We start from the raw sequence: 19,759 nt of genomic DNA, 5'->3' as shown, positions 1-19,759 counted from the left end.
ACTTGAAACATCTTTGGCTGCCTGCAGTCCCCAGGGTTATCTGTTACATTTGGGCTGGCAGATATAACACAGGTTTATGGGAAACTCAAACCTTTTTGCACTGGAACCAAAATAAGATGATGTAGGACATTTCCAGCAACGCTAGTTATCTGTGTTCAAGCAGCCAAAGCAAGCTCCTCTCAGTTGTTTTCTCCTTAAATGCTGCTGATTGTATTGACTAGATTGTCATTGACTTTGATGGGCATGTAGGTGCTGACTTATGTATAGATACTTACAGTAGGATGTCATAATCTTGAACTGAATCCCATTCCCATATCCAGTCAACTGAATCTCTCTCCTTACTCTTTACTTTCTGGTGGGAGGAACTGATTACCATAGCATGAACTATACCAATATGCCAGCAATCCATTTGTGTATTTGTCCTGAAAATATGCACAATTTTTTTTCTGACTTTGCTGGCATTTTGCTACAAATTAGGTTTATTTATGCTGGAGTCATGTGTTCTTATGACAATGATTTATTTCAGACAGCCTTGAAAGCTAACCTTTATGTAGAAGAAGGGAAAAAGGCTTAAATATTTTGTAGTTAAGGTACAGATTTTATGGCTTATTTCTGTAGTCTCTGTAATATTTTGGATGTATTCATTTATTCATTATACAGATTACGTACATTTCTCAGTATTTTCCAACAAAAGCTAAAATGTCCAAACCCTTTACAGACTTTGAGGAATGCATTAATTCTTTAATTTTTAACCTTTCAAGTGTGAACAATTTTCAGAAAATCAGTGAGACTATCTAGGCAGAGGCACCTTGCTGAAGAATTGTCTTCTCCTAGATATCTTTCTCAGAGTATGCTTTACTTTGTTTTGTAAGCCGTATATGATTGGGTTCAGCATAGGAGTTACTACTATGTGAGAAAGAGCCACCATTTTGCTGCTGTTTGGCAAGAGACCGGACTTTGGCTTTAAATGTATCAAGGCAGTTGTGCAGTAGAACAGTGTCACCAACACCAGGTGAGCAATGCAGGTGAAAAAAGCTTTGTGTCTTCCTTTGGCAGATGGCATTTGGAGGATGGTATGGATTATCTGAATGTAAGAGGCTGCTATCAAGATAAATGGGATCAAAACAATTACCAAAACCAGACGTCTGAAATAGACCAGATGAACCACATTCAAGCAATGTTTCTCACACTCTTCATTTGCAATCAATGGTGTCCAGATGACTATCTTGGATGTTGACATCTACACCATAGGTGTAAAAACTAATAGTAATCCAGAACATAACATTAATAAAGAAATGGTCTGTCCACTATAAATTGAGTTTCAACTTATTCTGACCTGAATTTCAGCTGTAGTGAGGAAAAAGAAAGCAAGGGGGCAGGCAAGAAGATATCACATGGAATAATACATATACAATGACATTCATGGATTTATTTTGCTTACTTTACAGTGTTCACTATATATTCTTGTTCTTTCTCCATACCACCCCCCAACTGACAGCAAGATTGTTTACCTCCTTTGTTTCTCTGCTTATTTATTTTTAAGATGTACAGCTATGTATTTCCAAGCTTTATTCAAATTAACTATATTCACATGCCATATAATTGTGTCCGAACCTGTAACTCATTGAGGATTGTTACCTCCCTTTTTTTAACAGAAGGCAGCCCTCTGAAAGCCAGCAATTTACTTGTCTGTTTTCGCAGAGCTTCCTTTACTTCTTTGTTTCTCAGACTGTAGATGAGAGGATTGACCAAGGGAGTGAGAATGGTATAAAAAACAGAGAAGACTTTGTTTGGAGATATTTGGGTATCATGATGAGGAAGTACATAAACAGTTAATATTGACCAGTAAAAAAGAATCACCACAATGAGATGTGAGGAGCAAGTGGAAAAGGCCTTTTTTCTCCCACTGGCAGAAGGAATTCTCATGACTGTGATAATAATGCAGAGATAGGATGAGAAGGTCAACAGAAATGGAGGCAGTGAGCACACACCCGCCACAACAGAAGTGACAAGTCCCGCCACATGAGTGTCACTACAGGAGAGTTTTATTATCGGGAATGAGTCACAGAAAAAATGTTCAATTTCATTAGGCCCACAGAAATCTAAATCTGAGATCAAGAATGTTAGTATGGAATTAGACAGAAAGCCACTTATCCAAGATGCAGCACCCAGCTGGAGACAGAGCTTGCCGTTCATACGGGATGGGTAGTGCAGAGGTTTGCACACTGCTAGGTACCGATCATAGGACATCACTGCGAGGAGATAGCACTCTGCAGCTGCCAAGCAACCAAAGAAATAGTATTGTGTAAAACATCTGTTGACTGAAATACTTCTGTCTCCACCCAGATAACTAAGCAACATTTTTGGCAAGATAGTTGAGCTGTAGCAGATTTCCAAGCAGGCCAAGTTGCCCAGGAAGAAGTACATTGGGGTGTGAAGGTGCCGATTAGCCACCATCAGCACAATGATGAAAGTGTTTCCAGTTATGGTTACAATGTAGATTGACAGAAACATCAGGAAGAGAAGAGAATCCAGTTCAGGGCGATTCCCAAATCCCAGGAGGATGAACCCTGTGACAACCGTTTTGTTTTTCCACTCTTGCTTTATCATAACTTTTGTACTAGAGATAAAACAGGAAATGTTAGCACCAATGAAGACCTTCACAGTTAAGACTCAAATAATGAAAGTTTCTTCACAGAAAAGAGAAGCAAAAAGTCTTTGGATTATCAGACCTGTTATCTGATTTCCATAAAGATTTCTCACATACCAAGAGTCACATTACTTATTACTCCACATACTGAGAAGAGCACTTAAAACCGAGGTAATACCTGTGCTTCTTCTCTGGCACAAGTGTACTTTCTAACATGTTTGCAGTCTGTGCAAGCAAATTAAAAGTCAACTTCTTTCATTAGGTGCCATCAGAAGTTTTGCCGTATTCCTTTCTGTGGTGAAAAAAAGAAGTATTTGGTCTGATTGCTCCAGTAGTAACATAGCCATATTTCCATTGCTAATATGTATCGATGCATTATATATACACACTATATATACATATGTAGCATGACTGTTAATGCAGACATTTTTTTCTTATTTGAAGGAGGCTGAAAAAGAATCCAGCTTCCACCAATGAAAATACGTATGAAGAACACCTATACCATTGTCAGCATACATTCGCGCTGCCAAAAAACCCCCAAACACACACAAAAGCACCTTCCAGTTGTCTCACCCTTCAGTCTTATCAATGGGTAGAATGAAGGATTCCAGATTTAAGGAGTTTAATTCACCCTAAAACAGAGTGAGTCATCTTGTGAAAATACCTATTTCTTGTCATTAAGAAGTCAGAGATAATTTAGTTGCCAGACCCTTAATCAGAAGAATACAGTTTAGATAAATCCTACTGCTTGTCATAATGTTCTTTTTTATTTTCCTTTCATGTGTACTGAATCACCTCATTCTCTAGATTTCCTTACAAATCCCATTTTCCAAAACTCCTGAGGCTTTGGCTGATCTTTCTGGATTTGTTTAGTACAAAAATACCTACCCTCCCCCCAAAATTCAGTGGCCAAAACTAGACACAGTACTGTGGTTAAGGCTATACTGGCAAAGGAAGTGAACACAAAATCGACTTCTTTTTCCTTCTGTATAGAGTCTTCTTTTCAGCTCTAGTTTTATCCAGATGCACATGGAGTTGGGGGAGGTATTGGCAATTCATTAATGGGGTGCATTTTTCAAGCCCATGCACCTGGCAACACAAATTCCAACCATGACCCTTCACAGACTGGGAGGGACAATCTTCAGCCCTGTGGTTCCCTAAACACATCCTCTTGTGTAAAACATCCTCTATTACAAATCATCTACTACAAATCCTCTATTACAATCCTCTATTACAAATGCAACCTTGGTGGGGGTTTTTTTCAGCCCATTGTCTTCCTAAATCTAGCACTCCAATTTAGCAGCATCTATTTGAACCATCTCCAGCGGTATTAATGTCACCTAACTTGGAACATCTGCACCTAAGACACTCACCTCAGATTCCTCTTATAGTCTACAGAGAGAAGTGCTTTGGACTGTAATCCATCCAACATGTTTTATGTATCTACTCCGTATGAGCTAAATTATCTAAGGAAATTATTTATTTCTTTCCACTGACAATAGAAGGAGTTTAGATACTAGCTCAGAAGTCAGCTTCTGACATGCAGACTGCACTTCCTTTTTGATGTTGCTCCCAACATTTAGGCACTATAGAGAGGTAACCAGCCACTATAGCAGTGAAGGCCATATAAGGCCACCCATCCAATAACTTACTTGGGTCACTTGTGATAGCAAAACTTGGTAAGACATTTCTTTCCACAGATCTAATATGAAATTTTCTTTTAAGCTTTTACTCATTCAAAACCCCAATTTTTAGCCAAATTGCCAACATCAGACAATGGAAAATGTTGGAAGTGTGTCCTGTTTCTGTGTCAATCAACAAACATTTCAGACCAACACTGTTTTTTACCTGAAGCCACAAGAACATTGAAATCCAATTAAAAAAATCTTTCACTTCTCAAGGTTTTGTATCCTTCTTTAGTTTCTTTAAGATCTTGATGTTTTCATTAAAAAAAAAAAAAGAAGAATTAGAGCTCCTTGTTTGGCAATGACACCCCCCCTCACCCCCCACCCCCCATAATTTCCGTCTTTTCCTTCTTTTTTTTAGCCAACTGAATATACCAACTCTTCTTTTCCATTCTGTCAGGTAGCGAGTATTCCTCCTTTCACCTGACTCCTTAAAAACCTTTTCAGAACTGAGACCAGTGAAACACCCCAGGGAATAATCAAGCAAACAAAAGCCTTGGAGAGGTTGTTGTCACTAACCTCATACGCACATAAATAACCATTCTTTTCCTGTACACTGTTTGGAATTAGCACTTTCTTAGCCTACATTTTGATTACTTTTGGGCCTGGATGGAATTCTTTTGATAGATAGGATGGATGACAACTAAGTGGAAGTTTACTATGATGATCATCATTGCTATCAGGTCAACACTGGGTTCTACAGATGTGTTGAAGTCTAAAACTGACCTGGATTCAATGCCAGGCAGCTACCTGAGTGCCAGCTATTTCAGTCATCCTCTGGAGATGCTGCTTGATCTTCTTTTTCTGCAGAGTGACTGTGTTCCTATCTGTGGTATCACAAATAAGTGAGATGATTGTTCCGGGTCTTGGTTTTTTCATCTCAGCTTCCTAGCTCGCATTTGAGAAGGCCAGGCAGACTGTAATTTGTTAGTCAACATTCAGACTGCTTAGTCTCCAAGGCCAGACAGAAACAGCTTGATGAATAAATATCTCTTGGCAAAGCAAAACTTTGCATCAGCTTGGTGAGCCTCAAAAAGAAAAAAAAAATTGTAAGAACATGGGGAATTTCAAAGACTACATGAAAAAAGTGAAGTCCCCAAAAAGTAGAAGGGGAAGTTGTATTATGCAAATACCACTAGATGGGAGTGTAGTCAAAACAATCTGAAATACCAATTTCTAGCACAGTGACTTTGGCCTGCACAGGTGCAGAGCTGGTCCTAGCTGAACTGCAGAGACTGAATGTCATCTGTTTTGATTGCTAACATGAGATGGAATAAATCTGGCTCAAAAATACAAAATCTCCCTGTTGACTTTCACATGGGATACCCTTAGTTTCCCACCAACTGGCCACTGTCAGTTCCATGATAGAAATAAAATGGTCAACCAGACAGCCTCAGCTACATCATTGCCATGGTCTCTGTGTCTAAGTGTCATCTAGAGGCTTTAGTTTGGAGGACAAGACACACCAGAAGACAGATCTCTGTTCTTGGTGCCAGAATGCCTTCATATAATTAATTCACACACTATTAATTTGTACTAGCCTCAGGTAGTTATTTACAAACTCCATCTGGAAAGTGAAGAGAGAATGGGCAATGTGAGTCTTTCAGTATCAAAATTGTCACCTGAAGAGGCTATTGAAACTCACAAAAGTATCTGTGTGTCGTGGTTTAACCCCAGCCAGCAACTAAGCACCACGCAGCCGCTCACTCACTCCCCCCCATCCAGTGGCATGGGGGAGAAAATCGTGAAAAGAAGTAAAACTCGTGGGTTGAGATAAGAACTGTTTAATAGAACAGAAAAGAAGAAACTAATAATGATAATGATAACACTAATAAAATGACAACAGCAATAATAAAAGGATTGGAATGTACAAATGATGCGCAGGGCAATTGCTCACCACCCGCTGACCGACACCCAGCTAGTCCCCCAGCGGCGAATCCCTGCCCCCCACTTCCCAGTTCCTAAACTAGATGGGACGTCACATGGTATGGAATACACTGTTGGCCAATTTGGGTCAGGTGCCCTGGCTGGGCATGAGAAGCTGAAAAATCCTTGACTCTAGTCTAAACACTACTGAGCAACAACTGAAAACATCAGTGTTATCAACATTCTTCACATACTGAACTCAAAACATAGCACTGTACCAGCTACTAGGAAGACAGTTAACTCTATCCCAGCTAAAACCAGGACACTGTGTCTCTCCACTGAGAAAGCTACACTGAGTATCTAGTTGATTCTAGATATCCAGGTATCTCGTTAAAATAGTCAGATGTTCGAGAGGCTAAATTTGGGTGAGATGACTTCAGCTTCTAAGTATCTAAGGACATTTCTGTCTTCCTTTTTTAAACCTGAGAATGATTACAATACTTGCTTCGTAAGTAAAATACTTGAGTCCTAGCTGCCATGTAGCTCAAAGAGTCATTACCCCCAGCTCCCTTACTACCAGATGGTGCCCTAGTTCTGCCATGGGGTGGAAAGTAATGTAACGTTCATAAGTGCTGAGAGGGACTCAGCAGTGATGGTCTGTGCATACTGTGTTCAACGTAAAATGTATTATCTGCTGCTGGGGAAAAAAAGTACGCCACCAAGAGGAGATTTTGCATATCTCAGGTGTGTACCTACATTTGGGTACATGGAAGGCTTACATGCGGTGCTCTTGTGAATTAAGGAAGAGAGAACAAAATGAAGATTTTTATGAATTATGATTCTTCAGAAGCATTCGAACTGCAACCATATAACACCAACTTTGAATTGCTTTTGGATTTTTTTTAACCGGGTGTCCCACCAGCATTAGGCCAAGGAGCTTCTTGCCAATACAGATAACGTCTTCCTGATGGATTTATTAAAATTTCAATTTGCTTTTGGGCTATGAGATTACTTGAAATACAAGGCAGCCAGCCATACTGAGCATTAGCAGTAAATATGCCCCAGAGGTAATAAAATGAGTGCTTTTAGACTGTACAGAAAAGGAATTTCAGAGAGATATGTACAAGCTTCTCACTTTACCTGTTGGACATGGGAGGAAACCTTTGCAAAGATAAACACAAAGAAGAACACATAACAACAAAATGAGATTTCTGCTCACCTGAACCTGAAGGCTAAGACTTCCTCTGGCCAAATTTGACACTGAATAAACTCAAGTTAATTTAGCTTCACATGTAGCTTTTTCTCTTTCATGAAATTCAAGCTATATTATGCGTGTTGAAAATTGGATTAATTTACTTAAACCTATATGTCCAATGTCATTTTAGGTTCATTTTGATTTCTTTTCTTGCCTGCATTTTGCTCAAGAAGAATGCAGGCCTATTGCAGGTATTGTGTCACACCTGCCATCAGACTGCAGAAACCTCAAACAGAATAAGATCTACATTAAGTAGCTGAATCCTGCACTCAGACCCAGAATCAAACACTTAACATTGCAGTTTCTACCATGTAGGCCCGTACACATGATTGTGATGTCTAAGCTCCCATTTATAGTCTATGGAGATTTGGTCAATATGGCCTGGAGAGCTATTCAGCTGATCAACCTGACAGTGGGATTCAGGTGCCAAATAAAGGAGCCAAATACCATTTCATACACATTAGGGTACCACAGACATCTTCACAACAATGGTATGGCATAGGACCTATGGGAGATCCTTCCAGAGTGATAGCTGGCGTTCTGATATTTTTAGGCATCTGAAATAGTCCTAGATGCCTATGTTTAGGCAGTTTAATTAAGTTCCCTGCTCAGGAGACACCCGAATTGGAGACTTCTAAAATTATATGCTTGTTTGGATGTCAGTTACTCATGAGGACTCAGTTCATTATTTGCAAAGTTGTTTATTATGGATAAAAAAGGTGTGTTCAGTGTTTGGGCAGTTAACAGTTATTCACACTGGGAAAGAAGTGTCCATTGACTCTCAGAAGGAACAAGCAGGTGTTTTTTTCCCTTAATTTAGGAAGGCAACATCAATAACAGCAGGTCAGTCAGACAAGTGCACTGACCCTAGTGCATCTGATATGACACTGGACGCTCATGTTAGGCACTGTCTTTTCTTACTCCTAGATCACCAATGCTAGGTGCAGAAAACACAAACATTGCTAAAAAGATGCATACTGCATGTGAAAAACTTAATTATTGGAATAATTTCAGTTTGTTGTGAGACAAAAAATTGAAGACCAAATTAGGAAAAAATATGACACTTTTTTTAAATTTCTGCCCTGTTTTTATCCTCTGCCTGATATTTGCCATGTGTTTGATGCTGAAGCCAAGTGGCAAAAGCACTCAAGAGATGTGGGGTCTAGCCCAGACCATGCTGAACTCTTCCTCCAATGTAGACTGAGAAGAAAGCACTTCAGGGTTTGGTATTTGCCACAGCATCCATGCTAATAGCCTGTTTGTACTATTGACTTGGCATCCATGTTAATAGCCAGTCTGTTTGCACCACTGACTTGGCCTAGTCTGTCTTTCACTCCAGGGCGCTGGTCCATCCTGTAATCCCCACAGCACACCTATTTCCATGTTTCTCCTCTTCTTTCTGGAGCTTTGCTTCAGGTCCTCCTGTGAAGGAACTCAAGCAATAGTGACACTAGTTCTTCTCATTGTCTGCTTCAGATCAGAAATCCAGCTGTGAAAAGCACCAGCTGTGATTTGGCCCAGCAGAGATTGTTCTCTGAAATGCTACTGCATGCCCTCATAACATACATGAATGCCTCCGTCAAAGGTATGTTGTAAAGACACCATTCAAGTTGGTTGTGATACAGTCCCCTCTTACTGGGTATAGTAGATACCCAGCTCGCAGTACATTCATTAGATATCTAGATGCCTTTAGAAAATCAAATATAATTGGAAATAATATGTGTGTGGCATGGAGAAAGCAAAAATTATTAGTAAATTTCAGTGCAGTATTAACATATTATAAACTTTAATCAAGAATGTTACTGGGATTCTTTATCAATAAGAATTGATAAATTATTTAAACTTTCCATTAGGAAAACTATCAAAGGAGATTTTATGTTCATACTCCAGGGCATCTAATGAGCCACAAGGGACTTCTGAGTTCATCTTGGTTCCAGTCTGTATGGACATTTATTAAAGAGAAAGCAAACACTTGGGAAGATCAAACTCTTGGCTTTCATATAAAGATGATGAAAAGAGAAGACAACCTGCAGAATCTATGCTGCATCCCACAATGTGATGTGAGCAGGTGTCTGGGAGACCCCAGTCCATAACTGGCTACCATGGAGGTAAGCCTGACAAAGGAGAGTGTGCAGACTTGGGACGGAACTGAATGAACTGATGAGAAGATTAATTTATGACTTTTTCTGTTTTTCTATTAGTGGAAATAACTGCCTGTGTGCTGAACTGTAAGGCTCATCATTTACTGACATGATTTTATTATGTCAGTCACAGATTTATCCAAATATCCCGATATTTTTTAAGTGAGGAGACATTGAACAACTGAACAAACTGCATAGACAGTCCTCCCCGTGCCTAAAATTTCCCTACCTTGTAAATCCACTCAGTCACCCAAGATGCAGAAGATGATAGGAAAACTTGTGTGAAGATTGTCTGGTTGCAGAAACTGATCTGATGTGACTGCAAACTAATGCCATAGTTTAGGTGTAGGTAGTTTTGAATACCTTTCCCCATGTTGGCATAGCTGGATGATCTGCAAAAGAGCATAAGTATATAAATGTATATCTAGAGCACAAAAATTAAGAATTAGGCTACGCCTCTACAAGCCAGGGAAACAAGCCAGGACACTGAGCCAAAAAGTGGTGTGTAATCATACTTCTTAGAAAAGAAGAAAACTGTCTTGTCCCTGAGGCATACCAACAGTGATTGAAACTGAGATAAGACAATCTGTTTTTTTCATGGAAAATGTTGCTGAAATGCTTTAAGAGTTGGAATTTTAAATAAGTTATCAGGACATAGATATTGGATCCAAGAACTAAGTTGAATAGTGCATCTTTACAGCCATGCATGGAAAACAGTTTTTAATTTTCATATTACATTTTAGTATTTGCTTTCCCCAAGATTCAGCATGACATCAGCTACAGAAAGCAAAAGCAAACTTACATTGCAGAATTCATCCTCCTGGGATTTGGCGATTTACCTGACCTTCAGGTAACCTGTTCAGCAGGTTCAGAAAACCTCTTCCTGCTCTTCCTGGTGATCTACATGGTGACAGTGATGGGGAACATTCTCATCCTCATGTTGGTGGTGGCTAATCATCATCTCCACACACCAGTGTACTTCTTCCTCAGTAACTTGTCCTGCTTGGAGACCTACTACAGCTCCACCATCCTGCCCAAGCTGCTGGTCAGCTTCCTGACAGGTGACGGAAGTATTTCCTACAGCAGCTGCATGACACAGTTTTTCATATTTGCTTTTCTAGTTGGGGTAGAGTGTTAACTCCTGGAAGTGATGTCATATGATCAATACTTAGCAGTATGCAAACCTTTGCATTACATCACCCTAATGAATCGTTAAGTTTTGCATAACACTAGCTGCAGAGGCCTGAGTTAGTGGGTTTATGATCAGCTTTGTTATCACACTGTTGATGTCACGAATGGTGTACTGTGATCACAGTGAGATTCTATGATTTCACATCTATGATAAAATGCTCCTGCAATGACACACTCTGTATTGGGTTTGTGTGGCAAGGTTTTGGTAGCAGGAGGGGTTACAGGGGCGGCTTCTGTGAGAAGCTGCTGGAAGCTTCCCCTGTGTCTGATAGAGCCAAATGCCAGCCGGCTCTAAGACGGACCCGCTGCCGGCCAAGGCTGAGCCCATCAACAATAGTGGTAATGCCTCTGTGATAACCTATTTAAGAAGGGAAAAGAGTTACAGTGGGCACAGAAATGGCAGCCAGAGAGAGGAGTGAGAGAAACAACCCTGCAGACACCAAGGTCAGTGAAGAAGGAGGGGGAGGCGCTCCAGGTGCCTGAGCAGAGATTCCCCTGCAGCCCATGGTGAAGACCATGGTGAGGCAGGCTGTCCCCCTGCAGCCCATGGAGGTCCATGGTGGAGCAGATCTCCACCTGCAGCCCATGGAGGACCCCACGCCAGAGCAGGTGGCTGCCTGAAGGAGGCTGTGATTCCGTGGGAAGCCCATGCTGGAGCAGGCTCCTGGCAGGACCTGCGGATCTGTGGAGAGAGGAGCCCACGCTGGAGCAGGTTTTCTGGCAGGACTTGTGACCCCGCGGGGGATCCACACTGGAGCAGTGTGCTCCTGAAGGACTGCACTCCATGGAGAGGACCCATGCTGGAGCAGTTCGTGAAGAACTGCAGCCCGTGGGAAGGACGCACGTTGGAAAGTTCGTGGAGGACTGTCTCCCGTGGGAGGGACCCCACGCTGGAGCAGGGGAAGAGTGTGATAGGTCCTGCCCCTGAAGAGGAAGGAGCAGCAGAGACAACGTGTGATGAAATGACTGTAACCCCCATTCCCCATCCCCCTGTGCCACTGGTTGGAGGGGCAGGGTGTAGGTAGAGAATCCAGGAGAGAAGCTGTGCCCAGGAAGAAGGGAGGGGTGGAGGGAAGGTGTTCTGAGATTTGGTTTTGTTTCTCATTACCCTACTCTAGTTGATTGGCAATAAATTAAGTTAATTTTCCCCAAGTTGTGTCTGTTTTGCCCATGACGGTAATTGGTTGAGTGATCTCTCCCTGTCTGTATCTCGACCCATGAACCCTTTGTTATATTTTCTCTCCCCTGTCCAGCTGAGGAGGGGGAGTGATAGAACGGCTTTGGTGGGCACCTGGCATATAGCCAGGGTCAACCTACCACAACTTCTAATAGAAGTTATAACATCTTTGATGTCTGCTACATGTACTATGCTGCCCTTTCTTTTCACTGTAGCATCCTGTATTTTAAACATGATCACCCTCCTGAGAATCTCTTCAGCTACAGGAAGGCAAAAGGCATCTTCCACATGCTCTTCTCACCTCATTGTGGTCACTATTTTCTATTCAACTCTCATCCTTGTCTATGTTACCAAAAACTTACAACTTCACAGCTTTCAACAAGTTGTTCTCTGTCTTCTACACTGTGGTGACACCCATGGTGAATCCACTTATCTACACCTTAAGAATCAAAGAAGTCAGAGGAGCCCTGGGGAAAGAAGTCCAGGCATTTATGGGTTTATATAAATGACATATCAAAAGCTATGCTTTGTGGAGCTTTTGGGGGAGGGGGCAGACTATAAAAATATAAAGCATTGGAGGTAATTTCCACAGCAAGTATATGGTCACTGATGTTGCAATTCGCCTAGTCACAAGTGGAGTTGGGTGGTTGTTTGGGGGAAAAAAAAAAGTTTTTTTTGACTTCCTCAAAAAACCCATGTAAACCCAAAATGTAAGCACACCCCAAAATAATCTTGATTAAACTCAAAACAGCTTTGTAATGTTTTCATATTATTTCAGTCACTTAGAAATCAAAAGCCACAAGAAGAAAAAAAAAGTGTCTTGTGACTACAGACACACGGGGCACAGAGTGGCCCTGTGTGTCAATATGGGTATGGCTACATGGGGCACAGAAAAGGACCTTGGCCAAGTGTCATGTGGTGTGGCAGGATTCAGCTGCCTGAATGTAGAGGTACAGTGTCCTTTAGGTGCTCTGGGGATGCTTCCCTGGACTGTGCCTACTACTGCTCTGAAAGCATGTATGTCTCTCCTAGGGCACAGGCCATTTCTGGCTACGTTGTGAAGACCTCATGGATGTCCTAGAGCTTCTCCTGTGTCATGGGATGCTTGTGCTCCACCTGCCCATGCCAGAGGGAGCTTGTGGCAGTGTAGGTGAAAGCCAGGCTGCACTACAAGTCCAGAGGTTGAGTACCACTTCCTTAGGAGCAACATTTAGTAGTGTGGATCCTGGCAATGCTTCCCTTGGGATTGTTACAGAGGCACGCACAAGCAAATCCAACAGGTGTTAAAGTTCAGATTTATTCTTCAGTAAAAAGTTAGTTAAAATTCCGATAACGTTTGTGAACCACGGGCTCAATGATGTAAGGGGAATTAGTACTACACAGCCGACTTAAGAATTCTTAAAATTTAAAATGATGACTCAAAATACGCACATCACGCACTTAAAAGATGAGGGCTCTCAACCTCAAGGAGTTACCTAGGGCGGCGTCCTGATCCAAGGGGGAGTCCCTGACTGCAGACCCGCTGCTCCGAGGAGGACTGATTCCAAAATGTCCTCCAGCGGGACCCCGTTTATACCCTTGTCGAATCTGATCTGTGGTCATTTTAATCCCTTTTGGCCAAGAAGGTCACCTCTGTGTACCTGGCACATCTTGATTGGCCAGTTCGAATTTCAACCTGCGGCTTCTAGGGTTCAGGTTTTTTTCCTCTTCTTCTGGCCTGGAGAAGTTTTGTTTCCTGCTGGGGGGAGTGTTCTGCCACACAATCCACCCTGTGACCACAGTCATGACTCGACTGGTTTCCTTGGAGTGGTGATACAGTCATCTCTCGCCTCCAAAGTTAAAAGGGAGCAGTCTGATGAATTTGACACTCATTGTGGGTCATCATTCCTCCAGGAGTAAACTGAACTTCTTTCAGTAGACAAACTGATAATATAGCTATATATAGACCAAGAATTATTGAACTCTGTGGGTATTGTACAACCACTAGATGGAAGTGATGAAAGCATTTCACAAGTAGAATTGCTGATGGCTTCCTGCACATTTCTCTCAAAAACTGCTGGATGAGATTCTCCAGTTTTTCCAGAAAGACACTGATTTGTGGAACCTCTGGACAGTCCCTTCCCCACAACAAGGAGCCCCCAGCCACTGCTGCTGCAGCAGCTGCCCGGCAGGCCAGCACCCCACGCCCTGCGCATGGCGGGGGGTGTGTGGGGGGAGCCCCCAGGTGCTGCAGGGTGGCGAGGAGGATAAAGACATCTGTACACTAGAGAGAAAGCTGAAAAATAAAGGTTGGTGTCTATTTTCATGACAGTAGCTAGGGCTACCTTTGAAGCTCATGGGAAGAAAAGGGCTTTGCCAAGAACATTCATCTAATCTGAAGATTGATGGTGTGAATTAGACTTTCAGGCATCACTTACATGTCTAAAGTGACATGAATCTTTGCTCACTAAGATAGTACAACATGGGTCAAACCTCACCTAAATTTGACAGCTAAAAGGTTGTAATGCAATCTGTGGCAGGTGTTTTGGCTCCCTTGTGGACAGAGAAAGGGAGCTTCTCATTCTAACCCCATTGGTAGTGCCACTGTCCCTTCACCAGTTATTTGGGGATCAGAAGGAATCTGAACACTATAGGTGCCAGGGGTGGCCACCTTTTCTGCTAAGTTTAGCCACCTGAGAAAGAAAAGCAGTGCCAACGCTGGGAATGTGGGGTTCCTCAGAAGTCAGTGGAAAGCCACAAACACCTCTTTCATGTGTGTTTTATCTCGTTCCCAGATATGTGACTCAGTCAGGATGGGCAAGTCACTCTTTGGAGGTACTTATTTCTTTCCAAGGGCTGTAGAAACATCCTAGGTATGAGTCATAAACTTAGAGAGCTGACCTGTGATCTCCTTAGGTATGGGAAAGTTAGCATAAGAAATATTAATTTAAACTTAATTCACTTCTATATTCCCTTTAGACCACTGTTCTTTCTAACAATATTGGGTATACATGTCCAGGTTTTGGTAGCAGGGGTTGCAGGGTGACCTCTGTGAGGAGAGGTCAGGGCCTGCCCTGTGCTCCAAAATGTATCCACCACAGGACACAGCTGAGCCCATCAGCCAAGCTGGTGGCATCTCTGTGAAAACATGTTCCAGAAAGGGCGGAAAATGCCAGACAGAGAGAAAAAGCATGAACAAAAAGAGTGAGAAAGAACAGAGGGAACACCAAGATCAGAGATGGAGGATGAGGTGCTCCACGTTGCCCAAGCAGATTTTCCCTGCAGCCCATGGAGGATCCACATCAGAGCAGATGGCTACTCCTGAAGGAGCTGCAGCCTATGGAGGACCCATGCCAGAGAAGAGGAAAAATGAGAGGGAAGGAGCAGCAGAGAGAAGCTGCTGTGTACTGAGCGTAGACCCCCCAGCTCCCCAGCACTGCTTGAAGGAGGGGGTAGAGGAGCCTGCAGCGAAGAAGTGAAGTTGAGCCCGGGCAAGTGGGGGCGAAATATGATGTTTTAATGCTTATCTTTGTTTCTCAGTACCTGAATCTATTTTAATTGGCAATAAATTAAATTAATTTTCCTCAGCTTGAGCCTGTTTTGCCCACAGTGTTAACTATAAGCCAGGTCCCTGTGTTTATCTTGACCCACAAGCTTTTTCATCCTATTTTCTCCCCCTCCCATCCCACTGGGGGGGTGGGGAAGTGAGTGAGCAGCTGGGTAGGATTTTGGCCCCTTAGCCTACCACACTAATATTCCTCACCACTTACTGTGCCACCTAATAATCTTAATAATCCAAGCCTAACATGTGGTTGTTTTCTAATAACCACTGCACAGAAAAGGTACCCATTCTGCCCTCCTTAGCTGCTGGTACCCTATATTGCCAGTTGTCTACTACAATCACATTTCTCCCAGTCCTCACTGCCCTCCTTCATTTCACATTTTACACTGTAAAAGTTCTTCCTCCTTCTTCCTTCCTAACAGTTCCCATTATACACTTAAAGTGGTGTGAGATACTGAAGGCACTGCATTGTTTTCCCATGTCAACAGAAAGCTGACTGAAACCAGGGTTCACAAGACCTAGCTTTATATCTAAAAGTTCAGCCTCTGAGCTATGCTGGTTCCCTAGGCTCCCTTTATGAGTATTGGTGAGAAACAGTCTTCTCTGGTCTGTTCTGGTGGTCCCCACACCACATAGATCAGAGCTGCTCTTTATATCCACTGATTCTAAAGGGAGAGAAGACGACTAGCTCAAAGCTTTCATATCCAGTGCTTATATCTAAGAATACAATCCAATATCCATGAGCAGCTTACACTTCAGCCCTTAAGTTTTAGACACCCCTTATGAAATTCTTACCATCTAGACTGCAGGCATCTCTACTGAAAGGCAGAAATAACTGCCAAACATAGGTGTGTGGTGCTAGTTCAGATAGACACATTAAGGGATTCTGCAGATGTCTTGTAGGGTCTGTGTCATGTTTATCAACCCTGTACTGATGTCAGTGGTGCCCTAGGTCACCCTAAATGGCACAAGATGCCTCTGCTTGGGCACCTGAATCAATGCTTGAATATCATTATCTAAAGTACCTGTCTTCTTTTAGAGTGAATGGAGAGGCATTTCTAATGAATTTCTCTTCTCCCTGTATTACAATGAAATGGGTCAAGGCAGAAATTGTATGCTTGGTTTAGACTACTAAAGGATTTATTTGGGCTGGTTTTAGCTAGATGAAAATTAGCACTCGAACTGATATCAATAAACTTTAAACATTGGCTGTGTAGATGTTTACATCTAAGTTAGTATCTCTTAATATCCAACTGTCAGAAAAAATACTTTTAGGGTGGAATTAGATGATCAAATCATGTCTTCTCTAGGAGGAGATGGATCTTATTCCAGGTTGTACTCACTGTACTGACTTTATCTAGTCCAACAAAAATGGGGGTTGAGGGTCAGACACTAGGCATGTCTCAAGAAAGATTGATCCCATTGTAACTTTCAGGTAGCTTAAAAGAGTTGACAAGCAACTGCAGACAGAGTCATGGGTGCAGAAATATCTTAAAGCCCTGATTTTCACATTGATTTTAAGCCTACATCTGGAATTGAGTGTAATGAATTCTCCAGAGTAGTTTCCTATATTGTTGTTGCTGCTTATTTGCTTTAGAGATACACTACACAACTGTCTAGATTAAACACCAAAGTTTTTGGTGAAAATACAGGATGCACTTTGTCAATGTTCTTTACAATTAGCTCCCTCTGTAACAGACAAGCCATGTCCTTACTGCAACCCAGGGTTGTATTTATCCCACAGTTTCTTGCATTGTCTATTAGCTTTTTTTGAATACTAACTACAGCACAGTGTATTCCAAGTTTGCATGTTGGTTCCCATCATTTACTGAAACACAGCTCACTGTTGGATCTTCTTTATTTATTTAGATGGCTTTGTTTCAAGTGCGTCTGAATCCCTCAGGACAAAGTCAACCTGCCTTAACATTGAGACCTACCTTAACCTGTCTTCAGGCCTGAGACATTTAAAGGTTCTTTAATAATTAATATGTTTCTATAATTTCCATTTAATATTTAGAGTTCCTTTTGGTTTGCCAGGTTTGTGCTAGGATGGTGTGGTAGGAAAGGGGCATTCTACATTGCAGAAAAACATTGCATGTAGGCATTGAGGATGCAAAGTCTTCTCAAATACTCTGTAAATTTACTTGTATTGTGTTTGTGGGCTGCAGCACAGAGAGAGATTTAACTCCCAAGCAAGCTGGTGCAGATAGCTTCTTGTTCATGCTGCAAGGGTAGATGGTGGATGTTGAAATTCAGAACCTGGCATCACCTGTAGTAGCAGTTTCTGTATGCAGACTCTGTTACTCTGAATTTTTCAGTTTTTTGAAATAACTGTGGCAAGATCTTGGTCCATCACATGTTAGCTGCTCCTACTAGGATCAAACCCAGTAAGTGTGCAGGGATATTCAGGACTGCTGTTATACACTCCACAGAAGACAAAAGGCAAAGCTGATCTCATGTATCAGGCATAGGAGCCACCACAGCTTGATGTGAAGAGGCAACCTTATACAAATGTCAGCAAACAGCTTGCATGGAAAGGCAGAGCTAACTATGGTGTTCTACAGTGTAGATATGCCTAGATATGAAGACTCCCTTTATAGCCAATACAAAGACAGCGTCACCTCTTGGATGTGATTCATCTCATCCTTAATAGATATCTGAAGTCATCTTCTCTAACAGTGTCCTTATTGTATTTGCTAGAATTTCTTTCAAGTACTCCAATATATGCTGTACATTGCTGTAGAGTCCCATTCCTTCTCCTTACCTCTCCCTTTGTGCATATGTGCTGTGGGAATAATTATAGATGTCAGAGGGTTACTATTTTTCTAATGAAGCTTTAACCTGGGGGGATACAATTTGGGTTTTGGACAGGAGAGAACCTAATATCCTATAAACATGACATATATCTTTCTCTCCTTTCTGAAATGCTTTTCTCTGACAACAGAGATTAAACAAGGTAATGAGTCAGGGTATAAATAGGCAGAAAAATCAGAGATTCTTTAACTGAAATGTTTATTGTAGAACTTAGTTCTCCTACAATCTGAATTGGTACTCCTATTTAACTTAAGAAAAAAATTATAGACACAATGAAATAAAAAGCTGTAATTTGACTATATCTGATGGATATTTGAAATCTACAGCTGAAGAACATTTTTTTTTTAATTGGGAGGGGGAAAGTAGCTGTTTCCTGCTGAAATGTAAACATTGTGAAACTTCCTAAATAAGGAAATAAAAAAAATATAGAAAAAAAAAGGAAGGTAACAGGTGTGACTGAAATGTTTTAGAAAATGCAGAATGCTGTGTGCTAGGGGGGCTGGTCAGGATTTAGGAGCAACCCAATCCTTGACAACCAGGATGAGGATATCCGTTAGAGACCAGTTTGTCCTGTTTCCCAAATAATCTGGTCCCAAGGGAGTTGCAAAGAGTGTAGGAGTCAGATGGTTCAAGAAAACAATGTCCTATCTGATGGGCCTTACATGTTTGCTCACAAGGCAAGCATAGAGTCCTCAGGGCAAGCTGGCTGACAGAAAGCCAAGGGAGGGGTGTCCCTGAAGGATATTCAGGTATCAGGTGCCTGCTATTTTCTGGTGGATCACGGGTAGATAAATCATTGCAGATGACCACAGCTCTCTTCTGTGGATTCCCAGGATACAAATCCAGGATTAGCACTGATCATATTTTGTGAACTCTGGATTGATTTATTTTTTTTCAGTGTGTCTGACTACTTTTTCAACAATTGAAAACAATAATGATGCATTGCTCTTTATGAGGACTTAATCCAATAAAAATAGCTATAACCCAAGAATAGCTGTATAGGCTGGCACTTGACACATACCCCAGAACACCAGAGATTTCAAAGTGGGTTGAGATGTCTTCACTGAACTGTCTGCACCTTCTGAGTTATCTTAGTTAAGACGTCTTTAGCATCTTCAAAAGATGAGATAGTAATTTAGTCTAACTTGAAATAACTCCCTCCTCCTTTCTGTTTATGCATTTCAAGACACCTCTTCATTTTTTATGAAATAGACAAGATTTCAAATGGTTCTGTCACAGAGGTGGTGATTTTATGTGTGCATCCCTAAGGTTTGTGAAAACAGGCCCAAAGAAACTGTGGACAGACATTTCTCTCTACTTTTATACAGTGGCAGAGGAACTGAAGTTTTTGAGCACCCACATCACGAGTATGTGTGCATTTTACTGTTAAAACTGTTTCAAGTAGAGAGGAACTCATAGCTTGATCTCAGACACATAAA

At 41.7% G+C, this 19,759-nt stretch overlaps 1 protein-coding gene across 1 annotated transcript; it reads right to left on the bottom strand.

The window, feature by feature from the left end:
• Nucleotides 1-1,587: 1,587 nt before the first annotated feature.
• LOC104834665 (olfactory receptor 1020-like) lies at nucleotides 1,588-2,610 on the bottom strand. The gene has a single exon (XM_010572221.1). It carries the CDS (start codon nucleotides 2,608-2,610, stop codon nucleotides 1,588-1,590), a length of 1,023 nt encoding a protein of 340 aa, XP_010570523.1.
• Between the last annotated feature and the right edge of the window lie 17,149 nt (nucleotides 2,611-19,759).

The sequence above is a fragment of the Haliaeetus leucocephalus genome, unplaced genomic scaffold, assembly GCF_000737465.1.
Source record: "Haliaeetus leucocephalus isolate CR32 unplaced genomic scaffold, Haliaeetus_leucocephalus-4.0 Scaffold339, whole genome shotgun sequence".
In the NCBI taxonomy this organism is placed as follows: Eukaryota; Metazoa; Chordata; class Aves; order Accipitriformes; family Accipitridae; genus Haliaeetus; species Haliaeetus leucocephalus.
The sequence above is the reverse complement of the archived record's forward strand: the minus strand, read 5'-3'. Positions and strand labels throughout refer to the sequence as shown.

Bases quoted from the DNA above. Each gene is read 5' to 3' on its own strand.
- LOC104834665 (XM_010572221.1), bottom strand. From the start codon at position 2,610: ATGATAAAGCAAGAGTGGAAAAACAAAACGGTTGTCACAGGGTTCATC.